At 46.7% G+C, this 22,126-nt stretch overlaps 1 protein-coding gene across 1 annotated transcript; it reads right to left on the bottom strand.

Moving 5' to 3' along the window:
* Positions 1–468: 468 nt before the first annotated feature.
* Positions 469–12,212, bottom strand: LOC141082377 (uncharacterized). Its single transcript, XM_073566316.1, has 5 exons — positions 11,991–12,212; positions 11,785–11,908; positions 11,608–11,705; positions 11,321–11,411; positions 469–2,180 (listed from the first exon to the last, which is right to left on the bottom strand). Exons 1-5 carry the CDS (start codon positions 12,210–12,212, stop codon positions 823–825), a joined length of 1,893 nt encoding a protein of 630 aa, XP_073422417.1. The 3' UTR covers positions 469–822.
* Positions 12,213–22,126: the final 9,914 nt, after the last annotated feature.

The raw sequence follows: 22,126 nt of genomic DNA, 5'->3' as shown, positions 1-22,126 counted from the left end.
CCTGACAGACAGCAGCATGGCCATTAGTTAGAAGCTGCTAATGATCTTTGGAGCAGGTACGTTTTCCCTGAGTGGAACATATTGGGCCGTCTGAAGACTGAGTTTAGTCTAGGACAATTTGTCTGCACTACTAATTAACAGCAGTTACATTACCAAACTAGGGCAGTCCCTATAGGAGAAAAACACAAGAATTATACTGTATTGTCACATACTATCTATTCCTGACACTGGAGGGGCTTATAAACTTACACAGTATATAGTGTGAGGTCTGGGATCTGCCAATATGGGGCTAGTTTTCTGACTGTTTCGGATAACATGATTCATGATTTTAGTTTTTTGTCTAGTCTCACTTGAATATAGGTCAATATTAAATAGTCTCCTGATGAGTCGCCTTTGGTGAGGACGACGAAACCCATAGAAATGAGTCTTGGAGAGTGTGTATACATCACCTCACCCTATGTACTGTACTGAACTGTGGGGTACATGTTTTTTCTTTTAGTCACCTATTGACTAACCTTCAGGGGATGAATTATGGGTATAGTTTTATATTTGGAATTAATAAAACTTAGTTTTATCCTTTTGTCAGCAAACATGAGGAATGACAAGAGACAACCCATTTAAGAAGATTCAATTTTGGCTAAAACTATTCCAACATTATGAACACAAAAAAGACTTCTCCCCTATGTGACATCTCTGATGTTTATTAACAGTTGATTTCCAAGTAAAACATTTCCCACATTAAGAAAATGAAAAAGGTTTCTCCTCTGTGTGACTGCTCTGATGTCTAACAAGAAGCGCTTTCTGGTTAAAATATTTCCCACATTAGCAGGAAAAAGGCTTCTCCCCTGTATGAGTTCTATGGTGTTCAACCAAATGTGATTTCCGGTTAAAACATTTCCCACATTCTGAACATGAATATGGCTTCTCTGCTGTGTGAATTCTCTGATGTGTAACAAGAGTTGAATTCTGAGTAAAACATTTCCCACATTCTAAACATGAAAAAGGCTTTTCTCCTTTGTGAGTTCTTTGGTGTTCATCAAGATACCATTTCTGGTTAAAACATTTCCCACATTCTGAACAGGAAAAAGGCTTCTCCCCTGTGTGAGATCTATGGTGAATAATAAGAGTCCCTTTGTGCTTAAAACATTTCCCACATTCTGAACAGGAAAAAGGCTTCTCCCCTGAGTGAGTTCTATGGTGAATAATAAGAGTCCCTTTGTGGTTAAAACATTTCCCACATTCTGAACAGGAAAAAGGCTTCTCACCTGTGTGAGTTCTATGGTGATCAACCAATTGTGATTTCCGGTTAAAACATTTCCCACATTCTGAACATGAATATGGCTTCTCTTCTCTGTGAATTCTCTGATGTGTAACAAGACTTGAATTCTGAGTAAAACATTTCCCACATTCTGAACATGAAAAAGGTTTCTCCCCTGTGTGAGTTCTCTGGTGGGCAACAAAATGTGCTTTGTGTGCAAAATATTTCCCACATTCTGAACATGAAAAAGGCTTCTCCCCTGTGTGAGTTCTCTTGTGGGAAAGAAAACATGATTTCTGTCCAAAACATTTCCCACATTCTAAACATGAAAAAGGCTTCTCTCCTGTGTGGATTCTCTGGTGTTCAACACAATGTGATTTATTGTTAAAACATTTCCCACATTCTGAACAGGAAAAAGGCTTCTCCCCTGTGTGAATTCTCTGGTGTTTAACACAATAGGATTTATTATTAAAACATTTCCCACATTCTGAACAGGAAAAAGGCTTCTCCCCTGTGTGAGTTCTCTGGTGTCTATTAAGAACCGATTTCCGATTAAAACATTTCCCACATTCTGAACATGAAAAAGGCTTCTCCCCTGTGTGAGTTCTCTGATGTGCAATAAGATTTGATGTATTTATAAAACTTTTCCCACATTCTGAACATGAAAAAGGCTTCTCTCCTGTGTGGGTTTTTTGGTGTGCATCAAGATTCCCTTTGTGGTTAAAACATTTCCCACATTGTGAACATGAATATGACTTCTTTGCTTTAGGAGCAGTTTGTGTTTTAATGCCTCTTTTGTGACTTTGATTTTCCTTAGTAGTCAATAATGAATCAGAAGATGGGACCTGTTTCATAGGATCAGATGACAGATCTTTGCTGTGAATGGATGATGATATATCTGGAGTAATGGCATTCACTTCATCTGTCAATGGAAAAACAGATAAGGCAGGTTACAGTTAATACAATAGTTAGGGTTACTGTTAGGCTAAAGTAAGGGTTATTGTTAGGGTTACTGTTAGGCTAAAGTCAGACTAAAGTTAGGGTTACTGTTAGGGTTAAATGGTTAAAATGGCCCGTCAGTTTTATAGTGCAGAGGAGGCTTATGCACTTTTATGTTCTGACAGTGAAGAAAGTGCAGTGTCAGATGGCGATGTGGATTTTGAGGGCTTTAGTAGCAGCAACAGTAATAGATCAGAAATGAGCAGTGATTCTGGTCCATCCTCACACACAAGGACCAGTACAACAAAAAGGAGAAATACCGCTTCTGGAGAAATGTCTCCAACTCAGGGAACAATGACCAGTACTAGTGCTGTCCCTAGTGCTCTTGCATTGGCGCACACCAATGACAAATTGCACTACAACTTTTGGGGTCCAATTTCTCCTGTTACCCTTTGGAAAAAAAATGGAGGGTGAAAAGATCATTTTTTGTGGAAAAAACATGACTTTTTATTTTCACGGCTCTACGTAATTAACTTCTAAGAAGCACTTGGAAGCTCAAAACGCCCATCACACATTTCCTTGGGGGGTCTAGTTTCCAAAATGGGGTCACTTGTTGTGGGTTTCCACTGGTTACACACATCAGGGGCTCTCCAACCACGACATGGCAACCGCTAATTATTCCAGCATATTTTACATTCAAAAAGTTAAATGGCGCGCCTTCCCTTCTCAGCCCTGCAGTGTGCCCAAACAGTAGATTTCCCCCACATATGGGGTATCATCGGCATGCTCAGGAGAAATTGCAAAACAAAATGTATAATCCATTTTCTCCTGTTACCCTTGCGAAAGTAAAAAAAACTAGGTCTAAAGGAAATTTCTTGTTATAGAAATGTTTATTTTTTCCTTCCACATTCCATTCATTCCTGTGAAGCACCTGAAGGGTTAATAATCTTCTTGAATGTGGTTTTGAGCACATTGAGGGGTGCAGTTTTTTGAATGGTGACACTTTTGGGTATTTTCTGTCATATTGACCCCCCAAACACTTCAAATGTGAGGTGGTCCCTGAAAAAATGGTTTAGTAAATTTTGTTGTAAAAATGAGAAATCGCTGGTCAACTTTTAACCCTTATAATCTCCTAACAAAAGAAAATTGTTTCCAAAATTGTGCTGATGGTAGACATGTGGGAAATGTTAATTTATTAACTATTTTGTGCCATATGACTCTCTGATTTAAGAGCATAAAAAAATGTGAATATTGCAAAATTTTCAAAATTTTTGTCAAGTTTCCTTTTTTTAACAAATAAAGGCAAGTCATATCAAATAAATGTTACCACTATCATAAAGTACAATATGTCACAAGAAAACAGTCTCACAATCACCAGGATTCATTGAAGCATTTTAGAGTTATGACCTCATAGAGTGACACTGGTCAGAGCTGAAAAAATTGGTCACAAAGGCAAAAACAGGCTCTGGCATGAAAGGGTTAATATTTTGTTGCACAACCTTTTGAGGCAATCACTGCGATCAAACGATTCCTGTAACTGTCAATGAGACTTATGTGGTGCTCTGATTACATATTCCTCTGTATTGGCTTATGACAGGTCGCTGATCCCTCACTGACCTGCCCCCATTATTACATAATGCATATAATAGCATTGATATTATTGTTGATAATGCCTATAATATTGTGGCTATTGTGAGGCTTAGAAAAAAAATTACATCCAGCAAATTATCACCGGCGATGGCGGCGCCTGCGTAGTAGCGTCTATAAGAGACTACACTCATCACTGTCCCCAATCTCCTCTTTTTCCTGTACTGATCTGGCTGTTCATCACTACAACGACATTCTTAGAAGCACCTTTGACCAAGTAGCGCCCCTCACCCTCAGAACCTCCAAACACAGAGTAAAACAGCCCTGGCTCACATCGCAAACTCAACTTCTCCAGCGATGCTCTAGGAGTGCTGAACGCCTATGGAGAAAAACCTGCACACCAGAAGACTTCATCCACTTCAAATTTATGTTAAGAACCTATAACGCTGCCCTTTACCTCGCCAAACAGAACTTCTTCACCACCCTGATCTCACTAGCCAACAACCCCAAGAAACATTTTGACACCTTTCACTCCCTCCTCAGGACAAAAGCACAAGCCCCTATCACTGACATTTGTGCTGATGACCTGGCCTCCCACTTTACAGAAAAAATAGATAATATCCATCAGGAAATCTGCACCCAACCACCAAGTGCTGTGATTCCCATGGCTCACTTTCCACATTTGATCCCATCACAGAAGAAGTCTCCAGACTCCTGTCTTCTTCTCGTCCGACTACATGCACGACCGACCTCATTCCCTCACATCTCCTCCAGTCTCTCTCTCCAGTCATCACAACTCACCTAACTACAATCTTAAACCTCTCCTCGGGCATTTTCCCATCCTCCTTCAAACAAGCCATCGTTACTCCATTACTAAAGAAACCCGCTCTCAACCCATCCTGCACTAACTACAGACCAGTCTCCAATCTCCACTTCATCTCTAAACTTTTGCAGCGCCTAGTCTACTCCCGGCTTACCCATTACCTCTCCACTCACTTCCTCCTAGACTCTTCACAGTCCGGCTTCCGCCCCTACATTTGACTTAAAATGCACTCAAAGTGACCAATGACCTTCTGACAGCAAAACGCAATGGTCACCACTCTCTGCTCATTCTTCTCGACCTTTCTGCATCTTTCGACACTGCTGATCACCGTCTCCTACTCTCTAGGCTCCAATCACTGGGCATTTAGGACACTGCTTTCTCCTGGTTCTCTTCCTATCTTTCTGACTGCTCCTTCAGAGTTTTGTTCTCTGGCTCCACGTCATCTCCTCTTCCTCTCAATGTCGGGGTACCTCAGGGCTCAGTCCTTGGCCCTCTTCTCTTCTCCCTCTACACCACCCCAATTGGACAAACCATCAGCAGATTTGTCTTTCAGTAACATCTTTATGCTGATGACACACAATTATACATGTCATCCCCCACCTTAGCCCCGCTGTACTACAGAACTCCAGTGACTGTCTGTCCGCAGTCTCCAACATCATGTCCGTTCTCTATCTGAAACTCAACCTCTCAAAAACGGAAATTCTTCTGCTCCTGCCGTCTACTAATCTCCCTAAATCTGACATTTCCCTCTCGTGGGTGGCACCATAATAACGCCATGGTAGCAGGCGCGCTGTCTGGGTGTTGTTTGACACCAATCTCTCCTTCACATCCCATATACAATCTCATGCCCGCTATTGCCGCTTACACCTAAAGAACATCTCTAGAATCCGCCTTATCACCATGGAAACAACAAAAACCCTCACTGTAGCATTGATCCACTCCCGCCTGCATTATGGGCAGCATGGTGGCTCAGTGGATAGCAACATCTGTAAGGAGTTTGTATGTTCTCCCTGTGTTTGCGTGGGTTTCCTCCAGGTACTCAGGTTTCCTCCCACATTGCAAAGATAGGGAATTTAGATTGTGAGCCCCATTGGGGACAGTGATGATAATGTGTGCAAACTGTAAAGCGCTGCGGAATATGTTAGCGCTATATAAAAAATAAAGATTATTATTACTGCAATGCTCTATTAATTGGCCTCTCCGTTACTCTACTATCCCCTCTCCAGTCCATCCTTAATGCTGATCTGTCACAGGACAGTGATATCCCACCTGGGACTATTTAATAAAGTTAAAAAAAAATAAAAAAAAGTGTTAAAATGATTAAAAAAAAAAATCGCCAAATAAATTAGAAAAAAAAAAATATTCCCCCAAATAAATCCATTTTTTGGAAATAAAAAAAACACAATAATAAAAGTACACATATTAGATATTGCCGCATCCGTAACGACCCGCCCTATAAAACTGTCCCATTAGTTAACCCCTTTAGCGAACCCCTTAAAAAATAAAAATAAAAAACGAAGCAAAAAATAATGATTTATTATCATACCGCCAAACAAAAAGTGTAATAACGCGCGATCAAAAGGACGCATATAAATATCCATGGTACCGCTGAAAACGTCATCTTGTCCTGCAAAAAACGAGCCGCCACACAGCATCATCAGCGAAAAAATAAAAAAGTTATAGCTCGCAGAATAAAGCGATGCAAAAATAATTATTTTTTATATAAAATAGTTTTCATTGCATAAAACCGACAAAAACATAAAAAAAGACCTAAATGAGGTATCGCTGTAACCGTACTGACCCGAAGAATAAAACCGCTTTATCAATTTTACCGCACGCGGAACGGTGTAAACGCACTCCCCCAAAAGAAATTCATGAAACGCTGGTTTTTGTTCATTCTGCGTCCCAAAAATCGGAATAAAAAGCGATCAAAAAATGTCACGTGCCCGAAAATGGTACCAATAAAAACGTCAACTCGTCCTGCAAAAAATAAGATCCCTCATGACTCAGTGGGTCAAAATACGGAAAAATTATAGCTCTCAATATGTGGTGATGCAAAAACTATTTTTACAATAAAAAGCGTCTTTTAGCGTGCGACAGCTGCCAAAAATAAAAACCGCCATAAATAGTAAATCAAACCCCCCGTTATCACCCCCTTAGTTAGGGAAAAATAATAAAATAAAAAAAAATGTATTTATTTCCATTTTTCCATTAGGGTTAGGGCTAGGGGTTAGGGCTAGGGTTAGGGCTGAGATTAGGGTTAGGGGTGTGTTGGGGTTCGGGTTGGAGTTAGAATTGGGGGTTTCCATTGTTTGGGCACATCAGGGGCTCTCCAAATGCAACATGGCGTCTGATCTCAATTCCAGCCAATTCTGAGTTGAAAAAGTCAAATGGTGCTCCTTCCCTTCCAAGCTCTGCCATGAGCCCAAACAGTGTTCTACCCCCACATGTAGGGTATCAGCCTACTCAGGACAAATTGCAAAACAATTTTTGGGGTCCAATTTCTCCTGTTACCCTTAGGAAAATAAAAAATTGGGGGAAAAAATGATTTTTTTATTTTCACGTCCGAGCGTTATAAACTTCTGTGAAGCACTTGGGGGTTCAAAGTGCTCACCACACATCTAGATAAGTTCCGTGGAGGGTCTAGTGTCCAAAATGGGGTCACTTGTGGGGAGTTTCAATAGTTTAGGTACATCAGGGGCTCTCCAAACGCACATGACACCCGCAGACCATTCCATCAATGTCTGCATTCCAAAACGTCACTACTTCCCTTCCGAGCCCTGACATGTGTCCATACAGTAGTTTTCTCCCACATATGGGGTGTCAGCGTACTCAGGACAAATTGGACAACACCTTTTGGGGTCCAATTTCTCCTGTTACCCTTGGGAAAATAAAAAAATTGGGGACTAATTGATCATGTTTGTGGAAAAAATATGATTTTTTTATTTTCATGCCCTGGCAGTATAAACTTCTGTGAAGCCCTTGGGGGTTCAAAGTGCTCACCTCACATCTAGGTAAGTTCCTTAGGGGGTCTAGTTTTCAAAATGGGGTCAGTTGTGGGGGGTTTCCACTGTTCAGGTACATCAGGGGCTCTCCAAAGGCAACATGACACCCGCAGACCATTCCATCAATGTCTGCATTCCAAAACGTCACTACTTCCCTTCCGAGCCCCGACGTGTGCCCATACAGTAGTTTTCTCCCACATATGAGGTATCAGCGTACTCAGGACAAATTGGACAACACCTTTTAGGGTCCAATTTCTCCTGTTACCCTTGGGAAAATAAAAAAAATGGGGACTAAAAGATCATGTTTGTGGAAAAAATACGAATTTTTTATTTTCACGCCCGGGCGTTATAAACTTCTGTGAAGCACTGGGGGGTTCAAAGTGCTCACCACACATCTAGATAAGTTCCTTGGGGGGGTCTAGTTTACAAAATGGTGTCATTTGTGGGGGTTTTCCACTGTTTTGGTACATCAGGGGTTTTCCAATCGTGACATGGTGTCCGATCTCAATTCCAGCCAAAAACGTCAAATGGCGCTGCTTCCCTTCCGAGCTCTGCCATGCGCCCAAATAGTGGTTTACCCCCACATGTGGGGTATCAGCGTACTCAGGACAAATTGCACAATAACTTTTAGGGTCCTGTTACCCTTGGGAAAATAAAAATTGGGGTGAAAAGATCATTTTTGTGGAAAAAATATGATTTTTAAATTGTACCGCTGTACGTTATAAACTTCTGTAAAGCCCTTGTGGGTTCAAAGTTCTCACCACATATCTAGATAAGTTCCTTGGGGGGTCTAGTTTCCAAAATGGGGTCACTTGTAGGGGGTTTCCACTGTTTAGGTACATCAGGGACTCTCCAAACGTGACATGGCGTCCGATCTGAATTCCAGCCAATTTTGCATTGAAAAAGTCAAACGGCGCTCCTTCCATTCTGAGCTCTGCCATGCGCCGAAACAGTCGTTCCCCCCCCACCAATCAGGTATCAGCGTACTCAGGACAAATTGCACAATAACTTTTGCAGTCCAATTTCTCCTGTTACCCTTGGTAAAATAAAAAAAATTGAACCTGAAGTATTTTTTTGTGAAAAAAGTTAGATGTTCATTTTTTTTTAAATATTCAAAAAAATTCCTGTGACGCACCTAAAGGGTTAATAAACTTCTTGAATGTGGTTTTGAGCACCTTGAGGGGTGCAGTTTTTAGAATGGTGTCACATTTGGGTATCTTCTATCATATAGACCCCTCAAAGTGGCTTCAAATGTGATGTGGTCCCTAAAAATAAAATGGTGTTGTAAAAATGAGAAATCGCTGGTCAACTTTTAACCCTTATAACTTCCTAACAAAAAAAAAATTTTGGTTCCAAAATTGTGCTGATGTAAAGTAAACATGTAGGAAATGTTAGTTATCAAGTTTTTTGTGTGCCGTATCTCTGTGATTTAAGGGCATAAAAATTCAAAGTTGGAAAATTGCGAAACTTTCAAAATTTTTGCCAAATTTCCATTTTTCTCACAAATAAACGCAAGTTATTTGAATGAAATTTTACCACTAAGGCCTGTTTCACACTTCCGTTTTTTCAAATCCGTCAAAATCCGTTGGTTTCCGTAAAAAAACGGATCCGCCATTTTTTTGCAGGATCCGTTTTTTTTGTCCCATAGACTTCCATTAGTGGTTACCGCGGATCCGTCAAAAAACGGATCCGTTTTTTTAAAAACGGATCCGTTTGCATCAGTTTCCGTCAAAAAAACGGAAACGGATCCGTTTGGCGGACACAAAAACGGAAGTGTGAAACAGGCCTAACATGAAGGACAATATGTCATGAGAAAACAATGTCACTGGGATCCATGGAAGCGTTCCAGAGTTATGACCTCATAAAGGTACAGTGGTCAGAATTGTAAAAATTGGCCCGGTTATGAACGTGCAAACCACCTTTGGGGGTGAAGGGGCGGCCTATCACGTTCACTAATCAAAGTCATTGTATGTGTAAGTGTGCGTGTGTAGCTCATTCACTATCTCCATCCATCCCTCAATCCCACAAGATGGTTGGACCATCATTGTAAATACACCATTGTAAATACACACCTGTACTTTGTATCTCCCCCACCTCATTGTAGATTGTAAGCTCTCACCAGCAGGGTCGTCTTATTTTGCTTTAATTATTGTATTGTTAACATTGTTACTTATGACTTGTTTTGAAACTGTTAAACTGTAAAGCGCTGAGGAATATGTTGGCGCTATATAAAGATTATTATTATTATTATTATTATTATTATTATTATTATGTAATAATGGGGGGCAGGTCCGTGAGGGATCAGCGATCTGTCATAAGCCAATATAGATGAATATGTAATCAGAGCACCACATAAAGCCCCGCCCACAGCCCCGCCCCAGAGCACGAGAATCTCATTAACTGAAAGCTACAAATACAGATTAAACAGTAAACCAGAGTTGCCCTCATTTATGGTGGACTATTGGAGCTACTATGGATCCTGAGCAGAAGATTAGAGAAATAATATTGCTCCCCATTTCAGGAGAGATTGTGCAGTAATCTGAATTCCTTAGGATCAGAAACAATGTAATTTATGACGTGGAGTGAATCCATGACACCAGGGCTGGAGCCAACACATCTCCTGCAGGCGGGAATAAATGTATATTCCAGCCCTCAGCCACGCACAGCTTAGAGATCTATCAGGGCACAGGTGGAATGTTTGTCCTGTAGATTATCACAATCCTCCTGGAAGTTAGTTGGTTTTAATACAAATTGAAAAGTCAGGATAAAGGGAAACTCTGCTGTTATTGGACAGAAATTCACACTTGGCCTCACTGCACATTTACTGGTGTCGCTCATAAAAGGGAAGATTGGCCAGAAAGACTGGACCTGGTCTTGTAGGGACCATGAGACATTCAGCAGCACAGAAGGGAGAGAAGATTCATCCGATAAGATCTCAGGGATCTAGGAAGCCAACAGCATCATTAACCTCCGCTTTCTCTTACAGGCCCAGCATAAGATTTTTATTCAAGTGATTTCCTATCTTGTCAGCACATTCTACGTACGCTGTCATTTGGCTTTATAGTTACAGATCTGGGCAGGTAACGGTCAGCGTCTCCTAATGTGAAGGAGAGAATGGCTGATGAAATTATTAACCCTTACATAAGTCAGTTCAGATATGGTGTACCAAGATGGCGTCTGTGTCTTCAGACAGCACCCTGGAAGGAATCCTTGGAATGCAGAAGCTGAGATACTGGATACCATATATGGAAGTGAAGATGAAATGGACCTATCATAGACTGACACTGGCTACTCAGAAGATTGTGTGACACCCATTTCCTGTCTCTCTGTCATAAGAATAAACTTCAGTTGTGTGCAAGCCTTTGCTGAGAAAGGAGTAGACATCTAACTCTGTGTTCAGTGTGACTCTTGAAGCGCGCACTCGGCCTCTATTGGGTCAGGTACAAGCAATCATATAGATCTCGCTTTAAGGGATCACCCTCACACTAATCCCAGGGGTTAGGCGGATCCTCCAGGTTGTAAGTTCTATAGAAAAGGGCTTTCAATGCCCAAAGTCATTTGAACAGTTTTGGGTGGAGGAGAATGTTGTGGTCTAGAGGCAAAATGGTGATCATGGTAATACGGCCGGACTACACCACCGATAAAGCAGCCACAGCCGGTGACTGAGAGGAATCTGTGACTTCTCTGCATTCAGTGGTTACTACTCACCTGGGTAGTCATATGTGGGAATCTCCTCTTTACACCACTCATCTTCTCTCACATATGTCTCTGTAGTATTAATATGGGTCAGATCTTCACCCTGAAACAAATATTGTAAAAGTCACAGACAGATGGAGAAGTCCCATCTATGACCAGCTCTAATCCTGCCATCTCCACCGTTCTCATTACACAAGTATAAAACATATAATACTGGTAGATACAGCAAGACTGAGCACAAGACCTTCACAGCTGTCTACACATCATAGGGGAGATCTCCTGACACCTTCTCCATCTACCTGATGATCCTGAGGAACATTGGGATCTTCTTGCTTACAGTCCTGTGGAAGAAGAGGACGGGGACATCTCTCTGGTGTTGTCCTCTTACTGGATAGATCTGGAGGAAACACATACAGGGATTGAATTCATTCTCTACATACAGATAATTATAGGCCGTGTGTATATAGTCCTATTACCTGGAGATGTGAGGGGCTGGGGAACCTCCATTATGACGTTCTTGTACAGATCGCTGTGTCCTTCTAAATACTCCCACTCTTCCATGGAGAAATAGACAGCGACATCCTGACACCTTATAGGAACCTGACACATACAATGATACCGTCATCCCCCGATCCCTTCATAGCGTTACTGTATAATGTCCCAGCATTCCCAGCAGTGTCACCTCTCCAGTCAGCAGCTCAGTCATCTTGTAGATGAGTTCTAGGATCTTCTGGTCATTGATGTCCTCATGGATCAGGGGTTGAGGTGGAGGCCCCGTGATTGGGCTCAGGGGTCTTCCCCATCCCTCAGACACAGGGTCCTGACAGCGATCACTAGAGGTCTTCCTCACCACTGTGTAATCCTGGTTATGGAGAGACACATGAATAAATCTCACTACAGACATTTCCAGAGTCCTCACCTCTCCAGTTCTGTCCATCTGTTATTCCCATAGATAAGAATGATGTAATGTGACGTCATCAGAATCTCTGACCTCTCCAGTGAGATGGAAGAGGATCTCTAGGGTGAGGTGTAATATCCTCTCCGCCATCTTGTCTCTGTCCATATCCATCCTTGATGGGTAAATCAGGAAAATTCTCTTTTGTAGAAGATCTTCACTGAGAGGATCCGATATTGTAGAGACCTGAATGAGAAGAAGATGATCCGATGTAACATCATAAGAATCCTGTGTAATAATACAATTACTGGAGATAATAAGAGAAACATATGAGGAGATTTATTATCTTACAGGGTTTAGTTTTCTTCCCTGACATCTACTAATAAAACCTATATATTTAGGCCACAGACAACAAGCAGTTTCCTCCTCGGAGTCGGCAGCTGAACATGTTCCTCATAGACTCATCTTCCATAACGCTAATTCTCGTCTCATTACCGACACTGGAATCGGCATTAGCAATACTGCAGGAGATATTCATTACACGTGACATGAGAAATAACTCCTTCATGATGAGGACGACATCTTCATCTTCTACTGCGGCTCTAGAGACAGATTTGGCCAGAGTCGGTCACTGCCTCCATCCCCACCGGCCGTCTATATGAAGGTTTCCCGTCTTCCCCGCACTGGAATCTTCTATCACGTTAGATCTCAGCTCTGAGTCACACACAGAAGTTTGAGGCTTTTAGAAAAGATTTTTTGTTTCCACAATCAACGCGGACAGAAATGATCTGATCCCAAAGTCTCCATGTACAGTGATTTATGGGGATTATTTCTGGCCTAAGACTTTCCTATATTACAAGAAAAACTCCAGAAAAAGCCGACATTAAAAAGTTTCTAATGAAAAATTGGCTCCAACAATTCTTGTAAAAAGAAAAACATAAAGCAGAAGACACGTTTTACTATTTTTTAACAAGTGAAACATTTTTTTTTACAAATTAACTCCTTTTGGAACCATAACATAGATGTACACCGCAGGGACGGCACAGGAGCGGCTGCAACAAAAACCATGGCAGTTTAAAGGGAAGGTGCCATCAAAGCCGGATGTGGCGTTGGCGTGCTTTCCACTTGCCGGATGTGGTATTGGCGTGCGTTCCACTTGCCGGATGTGGCGTCGGCGTGCGTTCCACTTGCCGGATGTGGCGTCGGCGTGCGCTCCACTTGCCGGATGTGGCGTCGGCGTGCGCTCCACTTGCCGGATGTGGCGTCGGCGTGCGCTCCACTTGCCGGATGTGGCGTCGGCGTGCGCTCCACTTGCCGGATGTGGCGTCGGCGTGCGTTCCACTTGCCGGATGTGGCGTCGGCGTGCGTTCCACTTGCCAGATGCGGCATTGGCGTGCGTTCCACATGCGGCATTGGCGTGCGTTCCACATGCGGCATTGGTGTGCGTTCCACATGCGGCATAGGCGTGCGTTCCACATGTGGCATTGGCGTGCGTTCCACATGCCGCATGTGGCATTGGCGTGCGTTCCACATGCCGCATGTGGCATTGGCGTGCGTTCCACATGCCGCATGTGGCATTGGCGTGCGTTCCACATGCCGCATGTGGCATTGGCGTGCGTTCCACATGTGGCTTTGGCGTGCGTTCTACATGCCGCATGTGGCATTGGCGTGCGTTCCTCATGCCGCATGTGGCATTGGCGTGCGTTCCTCATGCCGCATGTGGCATTGGCGTGCGTTACACATGCCGGAAATAAAAGGCTGTGGACCGCGCATCATCAAGCCAACTCGGTTGCATATTCTACTTCTATGTGGTTGAAGAAACCACAAGTTATTTTGGCGTGCGTTCCACTTACTGGAAACACTAGGTTGTGGAGTGCACGCCTCTGCCTCATGGGACACAATTAGTAGTCCGCCTTCATTTGAGTGTCGCAGATTTTTTCCTTACGGCTCACGCACCTTTATGGCACCCTGGTGTGCGTTTCAACCACCGGAAGTACCATGGTATGTATTTCATACTCCCCTCCCCCCCCATTTAGCTCAGCACTATGGCACCTGACCTCCTATCACAAGGATAAGTCCCCTGATGACTCAGCTTGGAAGAAACGCATTGGGCCCTTCCATGGGTGTGCAGGGCTTGTTTAGCATAGGGGGAGCTGTGGACAGTCAGGGGGGAGTCTTGGGGATAGACTACTGTTAGCCCTTTAGGGTCTTGTAGGGAATTTTCTTCCCCTTGTCCTATATGGAGCATCCTGGACCCAGGATCTCCTTTTCCTCCCGCACCCCCTTCATGAATGGCTGAGCTTGTGCCTTTCCTCACTTATTGCTCTGGCATATTTCGGGTGGTAACTCTATTAATGTCATCCAGATTCCAGTCATTACTGTTATATGCAGCCAGAATCTGTCAGTCATTGTTTGCGGGGTTCTGTGGGATTCTCCCAGATCCATAACGTGAGATTCTGGGACTTGCTGGTTGCAGTTCGGCCATTGCAAGTGGGAATCATTCCTCCTGATCGGGCTGTGCTCCTCACGCCCCTTTATTTGTGACTTCACCGATACATTTATATTAATTCACTCTGGGGGACACAAAATTGTTTTTATCCTACTATCTTACTAAAGGTTATGTTTTATCTCCTGTCCACCACACTCCAGCGGTGATGGAAATATATACATTTCATACAGATCTCACTTGCATATATCCTTATATATTGATAGACACATTTTCATAGCTATCTTGAACCTTATAATCAATTGCGGAAAATGACCTACTAACCCCATGAGCCAGTCTGGAGAACCAGCATAGTCTCATGGTAGCATTGTCTTGTGATATATCAGCCAGCCATGGGAAAGGAGGAAGTTGGACCAGATGCACTAGCTGATATCGGAGGTTTGCTGACATTGCAAGACAATGCATAAGAGTAAACCATATGATGCTAAATCACCCTCATGTCGGACACTGCCATATAAGTTCATTTACTCAAATAGCCAATAGCTTTAAAACACAAGCCTTATGTTAATTGACTAACCACTCCTTTCTGTATGTAATGAAAAAACCATATATGTGCAATAAACCAGCAGACTGGAAAGAGATACTGCTAACAAGGTGTTTAGGGTGTCTTTTCTGTTGAGCGCTCAATGAGACTGTTCTAATTAGGACAGGCCGCAGCACACAGAGATATATCCAAATTTCCATATCATCTGGCGCAGAGACGCGGGGCTGTGGACAAAACGCACGGGGACCCTGTTGACCAGAGAGACGGAGGTGCCGACTAAGGCCTTGACTCATGGGGACGGAGATTTGCGCAACTCCATAAGTAAGGTAAGAAAATCTGGTTATCTTACCTGAATGTCCCCTGTGCCCAGTCCGGGTCTGTACCTCTAGCCGGTCAGGTGTGGTCACCACCGCATTCCCAGGTAGTGTAAAAGTCCACACCCTTATCCAAACCCTGGGATAAGCCAAGGTGTCTGCTTTGTGTCCTGTTTGTATCTAGATCCGGGAGAAAGCTGGTGGAACGGTGATTGATTGTGCATGTGGTTGCTGGGAAACCGATATCTGAGATATTCAACTTCCCCTGCTAAGTCCTCACAAATAACCCTGTACACAGGGAGGACTGGAGAGGCCTATCCAGGTATGGGTTGTGGGGGCTTAGAGAGATATCACTAGTCGAGTCTCCTATCAAGCTATCACATATACACCCATGCATCGGAAGGGACAGGAGCACCCAGATCGCCAGGCACGTGGTGGTGTTTAGTTTGGGGGAGATATCGCAAGCCAAATCACTTGACAGGTTGCCACCGATTCACCTGTACATCGGAAGGACAGGAGAGGCCGGCCAGGTACAGATGGTGGCAATTTTGTGGGAGTTATCACTGATTCCTGTTACCGGCGGGACGAATGTGTTAACATTCCCGGGTGACCGAGCGCAGTACACCCAGTGTGATTGGCAGTTGTCGGTTACCAGAGCTGCTTGTGCTACGTGTCACTAAAGAGGGCCTCGATTTCTCCCCGGACGTCTACATGTGCATCAACCTATAAATTCACTGCTGTTCTCCATGAAGATCTGAAGCAGAAAGTTTTTTTCCTTTCCTTTTACACTTCCTCTTTTGCCCGTGGGGTGCGTCTCTGATATTTTTCATATTGTCACATTTGTTCTGTACTCTGCTTTTCCCTTGTTTTATCTTGCATTTGGTGGAAGTTTTTTACTGTAGTGTGTGAATTTTTGGGAATGCTGGGTTGTTGAATATATACCATTGTCTCAGTTTGCTCTTTTGTTTCCATTGTTCTCAGAAGATTTTACTGAGAGACGCAGGCAGAGGAAAGTGGAAGTGTGTGTATCCTCCATTTGTGCACGGACATTTTATTGTTGGAAGTTTTACTGAATTTTGGATTTTTGATTTCTTTTTGGAGTGTTCTTTCCAAGTTTTACCAACTTCCTGATTATTCTTTTTGTTTTCTTTTTTCTCCATTTTCTGAGTTTTTATTAGTTTTCCATTTCCTTTTGAAGTTTTTATAAATATTTTGGGTTTTTTTTTGCTTTTTTCCTTTCCTTTTTAAGCAAGTTTAAAAAGGGTTATGAAGTTTTAATCACCTTTTTTTTAAGTTTTTGGAATAGACATAGTAAGTGTTATTCAGAAAGTTAAGTATGTAGATTTACAGGGGCAGCTTTTAAGCTGCAGCATGGCATAATGTATTGAGAAGAAAAAAGGGAAGTTAGTTAGTTGAGCTGAATTGAAGTCCGCGTTTTATAAAGTGGCAGCGGATTTACAGCATAGAAGTACTGAGAGTTAGGTGAACAGGAAAGGATTATTTTTACGTGTACAAGAGAGAAAAAAGTGTTTTCAGCGGAATTCTAAGCTGTGCCGTCTGTGAGGCACCCCGCTCCCCCCCCCCCGGGAGAAGGCACAAGTCCAAGCATGCCTTCTCTGACTGCAGAAAAGGGGAAGGAGTCCGCTGCTCCTTCCCTCTCCTCCCTCTCCACTCCTCCCTCTCTTACCTCCCCTCCCTCATCTATTTTTCCTCCTCCCTCATCTTTTCCCTGTCTTTCATCCTCCTTCATCCCCCTCGTCTTCTCTCTCCCCTCCTCTTCTATCACCTTCCTCCTCTCCTCCCTCTTTCTTTTTTCATCTCCCCACCTTTCCACTCTCTCCTCTACCCCTCCCTGCTCCTCACCCTCTCTCCCACCTCTCAGTTCATTGTCACCAGCTGGGCCAGTGCCAAATCCAGAAAATGAGGTGTCCTTATCTCCACAGGGCACCCTCTCTAAAGAGCCAGCTGATACCAGGAGAAGAAAGTGAAACACTCCCTACACATAACACCACAGGTGCCCCCCCAATACAACAGCTAGCAGAAGGGAGGTGTGAGTCATCAGCGTCTGCTGCTGCTGGGTCTTACAATGAGGATCCTAAGTGCCAGGCAGACCTGCAACCTCAGAAGGGGGGAGCACCCACACAATGTCACAGTTTCTCCTCTGATGAATATGAAGAGGGGACAGCATACATGCTGCCCAGTACTAGGTGAAGAAACCCACAGACACCAAGTAGGCAGGGGCAGATAGAGCCAGAACTCTTACACTATGTGCCCTTCACCCCTAGTCAGGAGTTCAGTATTCTGAAAAATCTGCCAGACCCAGATATGGACCCCATGCCATTTTACTGAAGAATGCAGCAGAGCCAGCAAACATATCTGCAACCTGGATTGATCTCTGGTCCATAATGGAATTAAAAGCAGGTGAAACACTCTGGCCAATCATGAAGGAACACTTCAAGCTTCCATCAGAATTAGATGTGCACTCCTGGAAGTCAGGATCAAAGCTAATTGAGCAGCTCAGAGAGTAGGCCAAAGCCAGACAAGCACTCAGCCTACATAACATGAGCCAGGCCGAGACAGAGTCTGTAGACAAGTTTCATGGCAGAGCGAGGCAAGTATTCCAAGACTTAGGCTTCACTATTCATGATCAGATACACAGACAAATGTTGGCAGAGGCCTTTAGGCATGGACTAAGAGAACCAATCAAGAAGCTGCTGATAGTGACCAGGCCTGAGTACAGGTCAATAGCCGTAGATGCCCTGCTCGCAGTAGCCAGAAGAATTCAGTCCCACCCAGGAGTGCGGAAGACAGCCCCTCCTATGGTGGCCACCGATGTGGAAGAGCACCCACCCTGCAGGGACGGGAGACCCATCAGGTGTTACAACTGTGGCAACCTTGGTCATTTCCGGAACCAGTGCACAGCACCCCGGCAGCCCAGGACATAACGCAGGGGAATAGGCCAAGCAAGAAACACAGGAAACAGTGAAGAACCCTGTCTATAGGACAGAGGCAAGCCAGGTCCACAAGACATCACGCCCCTGACATGTAAAACTCCATCAGCGGACCCAATACCTCAAATCTCCGGGGGTTGTCATATCTTTCCTTGTGGACACTGGTGCAGTCTGATGAGGCATGTGGAACTCCCCGACCCCACCTGCCTATCAGAACACTGTCTTGTGTGGGGATTGAAGGTCAAGTCAGACATTCCCAGCTTAGGGCCCCGTCACACATAGCGACTCACCAGCGATCCCGACAACGATATCACCTTGTCAGGATCGCTGGTGTGTCGCTACATGATCGCTGGTGAGCTGTCAGGCAGCTTCACCAGCGATCAGTACCAGCGACACGCGGGTAACAAGCGACGCACGTGGCTTAGTTACCCGCATTGTATCTTAGTTACCAGCGTGCTGATGCAGGCAGCGGGTAACCAAGGTTGTGACTCAGCAGCGATCTCGCTATGTGTGATGGGGGCTTTACAAGCCCCTGAGCGTGTGGACACAGCCAGGACACTCCATCCTGTTTCAGTTTATGGTGGAGACCAGCCCACCCCACCTGATGAGACAAATTGACATGACATTTTCTCCACCTCTGACCCAAGAAGAATCCATCATGCTGGTTGCCCTTCAAGAGCCTCGAACAACCGGTGCAAGCCTACTCAAGGAGGTGCTGGATATAGTACCCAATAGCCTGTGGCCCAAGGGAGACTTCAAGTTGCGTCAGGGTGGGTGTCACTCAAGTCTGGAACCCCGTACCCTCACAATGCCCAGCATCCCCTGTCCACAACCCAGAGTCAAACTGTCTCTGACCAACTGGAGGTTTGAGTGGAATCGCTGTTCAACAAACGGCCTTAGAACTTTGGTATGGGCCAGGAAATTTTCAACCCAAAGGGACCTTACACGCTTCGTGAAATGGCTGCACTGCTTCCGACTCCAGAGGATCATCTTGGACAAGATTCTGAAGGTGCTCCCTGAAGTAGGCCACTCAGCTCCTCAAACTGGTTAACAAATGCTGACCTGAGATCAAGCTGGGTGAAAGGAACGGCTGCTGGCTGGTAAAGAATGTGAAAAATGAGGATGAATGAACTCATGGAGATCAACATCCAACATTGCGGAGACACCATCACGTTTCTCAACGCAGTGATTCTAGAGCAATGCCCCCATCCCTTATGGGAAATACGTAAAAACATGCAAAACACAAGCCGCGGAGACACCATCACATGTTTCTCAACGCAAGCAATGACTTGCCAGGTCTTTCCCCGGGAAGGAAAAACCACCGGATGGGCAGTCTCCAATGAAGGAAACCACCTATGCCAAAACATGGTATCCACCAACAGACAGCTGTTTCGGGGTTTTGCCCCTCATCAGTGTGGAGTAGGAAAATGGCCAGTAGGAGCAATGTCTAGAGGCATAGGTGGTTTCCTTCATTGGAGACTGCCCTTCCCGTGGTTGTTCCTTCCCGGGGAAAGACCTGGCTAGTCATTGCTTGCGTTGAGAAACGTGATGGTGTCTCCGCGGCTTGTGTTTTGCATGTTTTTACATATTTCCCATAAGGGATGGGGGCATTGCTCTAGAATCACTGCGTTGAGAAACATGTGATGGTGTCTCCGCAGTGTTGGATGTTGATCTCCATGAGTTCATTCATCCTCATTTTTCACAGTCTTCTACTAGACATTGCTCCTACATTGCTCTGCCCCCGTCCGCCACGCACCAGCTCCGGCTCTACCCCCGTCCGCCACGCACCAGCTCCGGCCCTGCCCCCATCCGCCACGCGCCAGCTCCGGCCCCCGTCCGCCACGCGCCAGCTCCGGCCCCCGTCCGCCACGCGCCAGCTCCGGCCCCCGTCCGCCACGCGCCAGCTCCGGCCCCGTCCCCCGCCAGCTCCGGCCCCCGCCAGCTCCGGCCCTGCCCCCGTCCGCCACTAACCAGCTCCGGCCCTGCCCCCCGTCCGCCACGCACCAGCTCCGGCTCCGCCCCCGTCTGCCACGCACCAGCTCCGGCCCTGCCCCCGTCCGCCACGCACTGGCTCTGCCCCCGTCCGCCCCCCGCCAGCTCCGGCCCTGCCCCCGTCCGCCCCCCGCCAGCGCCGGCCCTGCCCCCGTCCGCCCCCCGCCAGCGCCGGTCCTGCCCCCGTCCGCCCCCCGCCAGCGCCGGCCCTGCCCCCGTCCGCCACGCGCCAGCTCCGGCCCTGCACCCGTCCGCCATGCGCCAGCTCCGGCCCCCAACGCGCCAGCTCCGGCCCTGCCCCCGTCCGCCACGCACCAGCTCCGGCCCTGCCCCCGTCCGCCACGCACCAGCTCCGGCCCTGCCCCCATCTGCCACGCGCCAGCTCCGGCCCCCATCCGCCACGCGCCAGCTCTGGCCCCCATCCGCCACGCGCCAGCTCCGGCCCTGCCCCCATCCGCCACGCGCCAGCTCCGGCCCTGCCCCCGTCCGCCACGCGCCAGCTCCGGCCCTGCCCCCGTCCGCCCCGCGCCAGCTCCGGCCCTGCCCCCGTCCGCCCCCCGCCAGCTCCGGCCCTGCCCCCGTCCGCCCCCCGCCAGCTCCGGCCCTGCCCCCGTCCGCCACTCACCAGCTCCGCCCCCGTCCGCCCCCCGCCAGCTCCGGCCCTGCCCCCATCCGCCCCCCGCCAGCTCCGGCCCTGCCCCCGTCCGCCCCCCGCCAGCTCCGGCCCTGCCCCCGTCCGCCCCCCACCAGCTCCGGCTCTGCCCCCGTCCGCCCCCCGCCAGCTCCGGCTCTGCCCCCGTCCGCCCCCCGCCAGCTCCGGCTCTGCCCCCGTCCCCAACGCGCCAGCTCCGGCTCTACCCCCGTCCCCAACGCGCCAGCTCCGGCTCTGCCCCTCCACACACCGTCTCCCTTCTGTCCTCTGCGGGGTGTCGGCCGCTCCCTCCTCCGATGACAGCTCTGCTCCTGTCGCTCCACAAGATCGATACCGGAAGTGAGCCGCTTCTACTTCCGGTTGCAGCTGTTTAAAAAAAAAAAAAGGTAGAGGGCGGCTAAATCCAAGTCGGCATGGAGCTGTGCTGACGTCATGCCCATGTGACCAGAAGGGGCGGGGTCTCCTCCTCCTCCATAGAGCAGAGCAGCAGACAGGAAGCTGCCGGTGTCATGGCAGGTAAATGGATGTTCATGCACGAGCTGGAGGAGGGGTGATGTTGCTTGCATGGGGCTGCGTGTGCATGCTGGAGGGGGGTCTGCCTGGGGAGAAGGGGGTGATGTTGCTTGCATGGGGCTGCGTGTGCATGCTGGAGGGGGGTCTGCCTGGGGAGAAGGGGGTGATGTTGCTTGTATGGGGCTGCTTGGGGAGAAGGGGGTGATGTTGCTTGCATGGGGCTGCATGTTCATGCTGGAGGGGGGTCTGCCTGTGGAGAAGGAGGTGATGTTGCTTGCATGGGGCTGCGTGTGCATGCTGGAGGGGGGTCTGCCTGGGGAGAAGGGGGTGATGTTGCTTGCATGGGGCTGCGTGTGCATGCTGGAGGGTGGGCTGCCTGGGGAGAAGGGGGTGATGTTGCTTGCATGGGGCTTCATGCTGGAGGGGGGGTCTGCCTGAGGAGAAGGGGGTGATGTTGCTTGCATGGGGCTGCATGTGCATGCTGGAGGGGGGGTCTGCCTGGGGAGAAGGG

This window comes from Dendrobates tinctorius, unplaced genomic scaffold, assembly GCF_039654945.1.
Source record: "Dendrobates tinctorius isolate UK_male_01 unplaced genomic scaffold, ASM3965494v1 ptg000017l, whole genome shotgun sequence".
Lineage (NCBI taxonomy): Eukaryota > Metazoa > Chordata > Amphibia > Anura > Dendrobatidae > Dendrobates > Dendrobates tinctorius.
Note: the sequence above shows the minus strand (reverse complement) of the source record. Positions and strands in the feature narration are given on the sequence as shown.

Excerpts from the sequence above, each read along its gene's own strand:
- LOC141082377 (XM_073566316.1), bottom strand. The coding sequence starts at position 12,212 with ATGTCTGTAGTGAGATTTATTCATGTGTCTCTCCATAACCAGGATTAC. Across the intron at positions 11,412-11,607 it reads ATGTTCCTCAGGATCATCAG|GGTGAAGATCTGACCCATAT; the intron begins GTAGATGGAGAA and ends TATTTGTTTCAG. Across the intron at positions 2,181-11,320 it reads TCCCACATATGACTACCCAG|ATGAAGTGAATGCCATTACT; the intron begins GTGAGTAGTAAC and ends TTCCATTGACAG.